Source organism: Notothenia coriiceps, unplaced genomic scaffold, assembly GCF_000735185.1.
Source record: "Notothenia coriiceps isolate Sejong01 unplaced genomic scaffold, NC01 NC01_scaffold00002765, whole genome shotgun sequence".
Lineage (NCBI taxonomy): Eukaryota > Metazoa > Chordata > Actinopteri > Perciformes > Nototheniidae > Notothenia > Notothenia coriiceps.
In genome coordinates this window covers 1-8,953 of record NW_011335466.1, presented here as the reverse complement: position 1 = coordinate 8,953, position 8,953 = coordinate 1, and the positions used below count along the sequence as shown (strand labels likewise).

General features: G+C 37.0%; 2 protein-coding genes across 2 annotated transcripts; one reads left to right on the top strand and one right to left on the bottom strand.

Moving 5' to 3' along the window:
• Positions 1–82: 82 nt before the first annotated feature.
• rdh12 (retinol dehydrogenase 12) lies at positions 83–5,548 on the bottom strand (the record flags this gene model as incomplete). Its single annotated transcript, XM_010765840.1, has 6 exons — positions 5,415–5,548; positions 3,728–3,778; positions 3,242–3,360; positions 1,303–1,458; positions 1,005–1,109; positions 83–295 (listed from the first exon to the last, which is right to left on the bottom strand). Coding segments are annotated over exons 1-6 (721 nt in total), but the record flags the coding sequence as incomplete, so codon positions are not given.
• A 1,843-nt stretch (positions 5,549–7,391) lies between these two features.
• Positions 7,392–8,797, top strand: LOC104940842 (vesicle transport through interaction with t-SNAREs homolog 1B-like). Its single transcript, XM_010765839.1, has 3 exons — positions 7,392–7,646; positions 7,748–7,806; positions 8,440–8,797. The coding sequence occupies exons 1-3, from the start codon at positions 7,550–7,552 to the stop codon at positions 8,659–8,661; spliced, it is 378 nt and encodes a 125-aa protein (XP_010764141.1). The 5' UTR covers positions 7,392–7,549; the 3' UTR covers positions 8,662–8,797.
• Positions 8,798–8,953: the final 156 nt, after the last annotated feature.

The following is an 8,953-nucleotide window of genomic DNA, read 5'->3' as shown; positions in this document are numbered from 1 at the left end:
TGTGTGTGTGTGTGTGTGTGTGTGTGTGTGTGTGTGTGTGTGTGTGTGTGTGTGTGTGTGTGTGTGTGTGTGTGTGTGTGTGTACCTTTGAGTCTGCGTGACAGCTCTCTGGCGAACAGCACGTTAGCCAGTTTGCTCTGGCAGTATGCTAACCCGCTGTTGTAGCTGCCCTGGCTGTGAAGGTCGTGGAAACGGATCCAGCCGAAGTTGTGAGCGAGAGACGAGACGACCACGATCCGAGCGGGAGCGCTGCGCTTCAGCAGACCAATCAGCAGCGACGCCAACAGGAAGTGCCCTGACAAAGGTAACACACTTTAATAACATCACAGTAAATACAAGACTCTAACCGTCAAATTCTCTTGATAAATTGAATTCATGTATTATTATTATTCTGGGTAAGAAAGAGATCCTGTTGACCAAGAACTAAAAAAGTGAAAAACGACTTTTAATTGTTAAAATTGTATATTCTACACTTACCCATATAAATGGATAGTTGAATAACTTTTAAGGAAGACTAAAGCTGTCATTTTAATACATAATTAAATGCCATCATCATTAAATAAATGTGCATGCTAATTAAATTAATGAGGATATGAATAGTGAAAAAATATGTAAAATAATACGGAAATAAAAAACTTAAATAAATTAAAGAATACATTGGAAAATAAATAAAAATACGTTATTGTCAAATAAATATATGGATTTTTACATTTTCTATTTCTGTGCATATTTATTTACTTTCAAATTAACTTTCCTTAATTATAGAGAAAACTATTCAATTTATTTCATAAAAACAGGCACAATGTGAACAAATTGCCATTTTAACAATTCTGAAGATTAATATTTGGTTGTTGTGTTTAGGACTAACGTTGGTTAAGTAAATGTTAGTGGGAAATAATATTAATATATAATATATTGATGCCAGTTTTTTCATATTTTCGCACTATGGAAATCAGAGAAACCTTTTTAAAATTGAAACACAGAGGTTACATTTAATTTCTCACCTAAATGATTGACTCCGATGTGCATCTCGAAGCCATCGATGGTCTTTGTGTACGGGCACATCATCACCCCCGCGTTGTTGATGAGGATATGGAGCTGGTTGACCTCTGCAGAAGAGAACATCACATACATTAAACAGGTGATCAAATAAAAACAAGGTGGCGCTCTGTATGTAGACGTCACTCTGTATGTAGACGTCACTCTGTATGTAGACGTCACTCTGTATGTAAACGTCACTCTGTATGTAAACGTCACTCTGTATGTAAACGTCACTCTGTATGTAGACGTCACTCTGCTCACCTGCGAGGAACTTCTGAGCGAAGGCCCGTATGGAGCAGGTGTCGGCGAGGTCGAGCTGCCGCACCTCCACCTGAGCGTGAGCACACGACGCTCTGATGCTGTCTGCTGACTCCTCCCCTTTATCTATGTCTCTGCAGGCCATGATCACACGAGCTCCTGCAGGGGGAACAAGAGAAGCTAAACTATGAACACAGAAGCTGCATTAATACAGAGAAGAGAGGAGGAAAGAGGGAGGGGCTTGTGCTGGAGCAGGAAGACATTTATATAATTTATTAGGGTGTCTATAAGGATTTAAAGGTCACCTATCAAGCTATTTCTAGGCAATAGCATAGGTCTCAGATATATAAAAAACATGTCTATGAAGTGTTTTGCTCAAAATACCAAACAGATCACCCATTCTAGCCATGCCTCATATCCCTCTATTTCACTTCCTGTTTCAAAAGTGATGATTTGGGGATAAAGCTTTAAAAAAAAAATAATATTGATAAAATAAAAAAGGAGGGGGCTGAACTCATGCGGGACCCGGCAGCTACGGTCTAAACTAAATCCTGCCGTGATGAAACGCCATATCATGGATTATCAAGGATTCTCTCTGAAACAGTATGGAGCTCAAAGGCTTTCTCTCTTGCCGGTTATACCACAAGGTGAGTTCCTTTTTACTTCCTGCTTCTTCACACACATGCTCTCCAGTACAGGTTAGCTCTGAGTGTTAGCGATGCTAATGTAAACACCGACCATATTACATCCAAAACAGTCGGGCATTGTTTCTGATAGCAACGTTTCTGATTGGGCCGTGGGTCCACATTTCAGATATTACGTCATATCGGACGCAAATCTGGATCAGCTCCGTTGTAGCCCCGTTTTTAGAGAATTGGGTACGGAGGAAAAGAGAGGGTTTTATTTTCTGACGCTTCGTGAGTTCCCCGACACACCGGGGACACATGTTTATGTAGAAAAGACATCAAAAAGTGCATTTTGCATTATAGGTCCCCTTTAAAGAGGAAATTGGAATCACATTCAGTTCATGATCTCTAATTATTATTTATTTACGTGTATATATTTCCCCCATCTGTTGGCTTCTTATTGTTTTTTTAAATATGTTTTTGTTTATTTTTCTGGTTTTTGTTTTGTTTTTTAACTGGATCTTATGCAGCTTTTTTGCATAAAAAAAATAAATGCAGGAAATTATTTTTTCAGACTCAATCAACGTGTCAGTTTTATTACCAAGTAGATGTACACATATGAGGAATTTGCTTTGGTATATGTGGTGCATACAAAGACACAGAAAGAAGAATACGTAGCAAAACTAAATCAAATTAAAATTGGTCTGTTATGACAGCTATTTAAAAAAACTATTATAAGACTATAATATATACTGTATTTAAACCCACATCTTATGGCACTTCTAAATCAAAGCATTACTGTTATACCATGGCAAGGACTACCAAGTCTAATACTGGGATTTAGGAGGTTCGGCTAAAGCAAACACACTGACTTTGTTTTAAATGTCATTGCAAATCTACCAAATAAGCCCAAATATATACATTAATAGGTAAACAAAAAAATAAACTAGAAAATAACTTAAGTGGATAATGAATTGGATAATTGAAAAACAATGTATTTATTTCCAAATGTAACTGTACACTTATTTGATATTGTGGGCTTTCAACTCTACATGTTTTTATTTTATTTATCTATTTTCCTATTTTTAAATTGATAAACGTAATGACACCTCACCGAATGTATAAATATGGAAATAAATATAGTAAAAAAATTAAGGAATATTTAAAAAAAAGAATTGGGCTAATATTTATTTTTCAATTTCTGTGCCTATGTATTTGTTTTCAAGTCCATTTTATTTATATTTGTATCTATTCCTTTTTATTATAATAGCAAAAATATTATGTTTTTTTTTGTTTGTAGATATATAATAAATCACCTCTCACTGCGAGTTCCAGGGCCGTCTCCTTCCCGATGCCGGTGTTTGCCCCCGTGATGAGCACCGTCTTCCCCTCCAGAGAGACGGGGGACCGGCACACTCCTCCAGCCGCATACTTCCTGTTGACCAGAGGAGGAAGTATATAAATATATATCCTTTAAATACGCCACACTGTGAAAACACTCTGATAAAGTCATGCATTGATGATGGTACCAAAGTAAAAGTATGTGAGTGTAGTCGGGGAAATGCACTTAATGAAAGGAAAAGTACTGAATGCATTAAAGTGACTTTATATTATATCATGGGATTATTACTAACCATGCATTAAAGGAAAGCAGGATTTACTGTTGTTCGAGGTGGAGCTCATTCTAACTTTTTGTGTTTCGGGCTGCAACAACTTCTTATTTTTTGATAATGGATGAATGTGCTGCTCATTGTTGGGATTATCAAAATTCAGGGAATAGTGAGAAATGCTGTTAAAATTACCCAAAAGTGACACCTTCACAATGCTCGTTTTGTCCAACCAACAGTCCAGACCTCAAAGATTATTAAACAGAAAATTACATAATTAAAAAGGAAAAAGCAGCAAATCCTCACATTTAAGAATTCGGAACCATGACATTTTTTTGCAAGAAAATGACTTAGGGTTGTATGTCTGGAAGAGCCAAATAATAAAGTGTTCATATCATATTTATTATTTTAAATAGGGATTTGTTGAATTAAGTACAATTGTATCATACCAGACTTTAATATCATATCATTTATTATAGTGCTGGGCGTTATACCGCTTCATCCCCAATACCGTGAACTTTAAACCCTACGATATGAATTTTTCATATACCGTTGAAAAAGTGGCAAAGTGTGCTCGAGCGGTGCGACAGTGAAAAGCGTCCCCTGGTGACTCCTTTCACTGTCACACCGCTGAAATGCATGCAGTTTCAGGGAAGGATGGGATTTGTTTACATTTTCAAACAGTGCTTTTGTTGTTATGTGGTACGCAAACATTACATTTTGCAGCTGATCAGGTGTTTTTTGTGGCGCCAAAATATTTAATGTAAACACATTTCGGATCATTGAAAAGTAAATAAATACCGTGATATCGTTATAATTTGGAGAAATACCGTCATATGTGTTTTATGACATACCGCCCAGCCCTATTTATTATCATACAAAATAGTGGCCAATTGTTTGACTGTTAGTCGATTAATCAATACCTTAACTGTGCTTTTTTGGGACCTTTTGAGTGCAAACGTGTACATTTGGAAAGCTGAATTTAGCATATAAAAATCAAGCACATTAGGGTTAGGTCATAATTCAATAGTGATAATCCCTTTCATGGAAACGTATAATGGTCGTAATCAGAGGTGGTAGAGGTACTTTGATGTTATACTTGAGTAAAAGTAGAAGTACTCAGATCTTGTACTTAAATAAAAGGACAAGTACCACAGTGTAGGAATACTCTGTTACAAAAAAGTCCTGCATTCAAAATGTTACTCAAGCAAAAGTACAAAAGTATTATCATAAATCAAAATATATATAATATACTTAAAGTACCAAAAGTAAAAGTACTCATTAATCATTTAGTTCCACCACTGCTGTTAATACACAGTAACCTTTATATATACTGTCTATGACAGTAACACATGGTGTGGACATTATATAAGAGAAGTCCTACATCAGACACCATGTGACTGAGTAGCAGCCTCCTCTGAAGCCAGTGTGAGTTACTGTGTCCTCATTATTATGGGACATATGGACGTCCTTTCTTAATTATTCACAGAGGCAAACTTGGATCCTGAACGCACACACACACACTCGGCGTCAGGTCGTACGAGCCACGCCACCGTGCAGCAGAAACCAATGGCTCTGCAGGAGTAAGAGCTCTCCCAGAAAACTCCTCCTACACTCAGCCTGCTGATAGGCCTGACTCTGTGCACAGATAAAAAAAACTACCATCATTCTATTTAATTGATTTTCCAACAAAAATATCAGCCAGCGTCGTGTGAAATGTGAAAAATCCTCAAAAATGGCGAGAGCACAGTGTTTTATGTAATGTCACTTCATCGATATGATTACATCAGTGCAATGCAAAGCCCTGAGTGCATCCGTGCTATGTGTGTTTAAATAAATGGATTTCAATTAGAATGCACGAGTGGTTTAATTGCATTCTTACCTTATGTGTGGAGCAAATAAAATGACCAGCAGCGTCACCACTCCGAGCCCCGCGACTATCACTAAAAGCACCATCATAGCACGGATACCTTTCTGTCTCCTCCGCGGCTCTGTGGGCTGAACAGCTGATGTCAAAGCAGAGAGGGTCAAAGAGCTGCCGCGAACTGCATCATGGGATTGTAGTTTTTATTTTTTATTTGGAATATATATTTCAATTTATTATATCATACATAGGAGGATGTATTATAAATAAAGCCATTCAAGAGGGAAAACTATGTTGACTATAAATGAAATACATACGTGGATAATGAAAAAAGTAAAGCAAAGATTATAAATATATATATATAAGAAATTAAATAGTTATTTAAAAAATAAAAATATATAGGCTACTCGATATGAGATAAGATTTACTTTTTTGCCCACAAAGGGGAAATTAAAATAAATGTTAACCAAGCAGTCGAAAACAAAACAAATTGATGGAATAGATAGGATTATATTAAATATATCCTCCTGGGACCAAGCCCATTGATTACCATGCATCTCCTTTTAGTCTTTTGAGGTACTCTATCAATCTCTGATGTACTGTACAGAGGACATCCTGGGCTTTCCAGTGATATGTCATTGGTTAAAATTGCATGCTGGGAAGTTCCTCTTTCTTTTCATCCAAAATGGCTGGCATACCAAAAACAACATTTTATAGAAGCATGAGGAGAAGTCAAATATTGTTGAATAATTGTTATTTTTTGTTTATTAACATGTGAGGAACTATATAATTAGTTCTGAAAGCAATTAAATAATTCAAGTTTGGAAACAACAGCTCTTTTATAAATGTCCATTCGAGTGGACCGTCTTCATGGACTCAATATTGTTGCAGGAGACGGAACTGAAGCAGACATTTTCTGTACCAGATAGTTCAGCGGAATTCGCAATTTGGAGCTAGATGAGAGAGATTAGGATTTCACACCTGATAGAAGAGGGTCAAGAAGAAGGGGGGGGGGGAGATGCAGGAGGCTCCATGAGTGTACAGATACAGACAGAGACATGGGACAAGCTGGAAAGACATGTCCCTCTGTGGGCCAAGAGTAGCACGTATGTCTTATTGTTGTTTTTATTTTAAGCGGAGCCATGAAAAATGAGAATTGCCTCAGGAACGCCAAGATTTGTTTCTATGAGCTTGGTCAAATGGAGACCACAGCATAAAACTAGTCAAGATGACCCTACAGCCCGTGCCGACTGGAGTCAATGAGGTACTTTCCCACTTTTCAAGTCCCCGACCAGACCTAAATATGGAGTGTGGACTGATACTTGGAGAGGTCCCAGTTCACCTCCTGCCCTGCCTATAAAATACAATACTCAAATTTGACATGTTTATATGAGGACCCCCTTAGTTGTTGTAGAAATATTTTATATCAAATTGTTTTCTATTTAACTTATTATACTAAGATTATTTTTGTAATCATGCATGGTATTTTTTTAATTAACCTTTTTATTTATTTTTTAATCTCATGTACCCCCTGCAGTACCCCTGCAGTACCCCTAGGGGTCCGCGTACCCCCATTTGAGAATCACTGCTCTAGGAAGCTAATTATAGATTATCAAGGAGAAACCAAAACGGAAGCAATTCTACAATACGCCTAAACAAAAACAAACAATAACATTTAAACATGACAATCGTTAAAATAAAGTAAAATTGTTCACATATAAGTAGTAAAACACATATTTTAATACATTACGTAGTAAAATTGTTGTGGAGCGTTCATAATTTAGTTAGAAAACTTCATTTCCCATGATGCACCGTGTAAACTGTCTGCGTAGTGCCTGGATAACGGTTGTTTCAAAATGTATTTCGTCAACATATGTTATAATCTGTGTACGTGTTATTCCTATTTGGTATCTTAAATGTAGTTTATATTCCTATTCTATGTTTTAAATAAATAAAACCGAGTTATTTTTATTTTTAATCCGGAGTTTTTGCCGTTGTATCACGAGGACCTCAAAGCGGAAGCGTCTCGTGCATCTGATTAACGTCAAAAGCAAAACTAACAATTGTGCTTTAGATTAACCTCTTAAGAGCTGTTTTTAAAAACAACACCACACCATTATTTTTAGGATAAAGGGCAGTTTAGCTACTCTGAAATGTCGTCGGAGGAATTTGAGAAGCTCCATGAGATCTACAAATCTCTGTTCGAGGAGCTGAAGCTGCTGCCGGAGAAAGCTCTGAGGAGCCAGGGAGGTAAATATTGTTGTTGTTTTATAAGCTAATGCTAACGGTAGCTAACAGTATAATAAAGGTTCTTTCTGTGCGGTGACACTGGATGTTGTTGTTGTTTACAGAGGAAAGGAAGAGACTGGTGAGGACCTTCGATGAGAGGAAGGGGGAGGCTGAGGAAGTGGTGAGCTGCCCTCTTTATTATCTTTCATTATGTGTTTTTTGTATAGGTTTAATTTCTGTTTATCGTGTATTTTTTTTTACAAGTTAATTACCTGTTATTAAAATGTGTTCATTATGTGTTTTTATAGGTTTATTATCTGTTCAATATCTGTTGTTTTGTATGTGTTATATGTGTATGTATATTATGTATATGTATAAATAAGAAAGGATGTGCCTAAAACATAAAAATACCTCCAAAACTACAATAAACATTTGATAAATAACTGTTAAAAATATTTACACTGTCTGATATATCTACTGCTTTTTCCTCAAAGCAATAAATAAGAGACAACACACACTGCAAAATATGCATTAAATGCAATTAGATTTATATATTTGTATTGTTTTTCTTAATGCATGTATGTGTCTTATTCATATTATTCTATTTTACTTGTGTTTTTATTGTTTTTCTTTATGGAGCCTCCTTAAAATTACAATATTGTAATACTTTAAAGTGGCAGGGTAAATGCACTTTCCACCACTATTGTTATAACTAGTTAAACACTCGTTCATTTTGCATGTGTTGTGTGTTTACCAGCACTTCACAGAGACAGAGCTTTCTCTTGAATGACTCTGTCTTTATATCGGTCTGCAGTTACAGGGAATGGATGAAGAGCTGCGTTCTGCTCCGTCCGCCTTCAGAAACATGATGAGCACAAAACTGCGGATGTACAACCGAGACCTGGGGAAGCTGCAGAGAGACATGAAGACCTCCGATTCTGGGTCCTCTGCTCAGGCGGGGGTGGGGAGTCATCCAGGCATCTACTCATCCGAAAACCAGCAGAGTGTGAGTGTGTGTTGGCTTGTGATATGTTAGAAATGCTGTTTGAGCACCACGTCCTCTCATCATGAGGGTTATCAACTGTTAGGAAAATATCCCTCATCACCGGCTTGAGCTTCAACCTCAGGATCCATGTATCTGTGATCCTCTCCAGAATGGAAGTAGTCATCACATACAGAGCATCAACTAGTTCCTGAACAGTGTCCTTCACATGCTGATATCCAAGAGAGGGAGTCACACAGTCACAAGATGGAGGAGTACCGGTTCTTCTAGGTAATCAAACATCCTGTCACGTACACAGCTACAGTTGGGATACCTTTGTTATCAT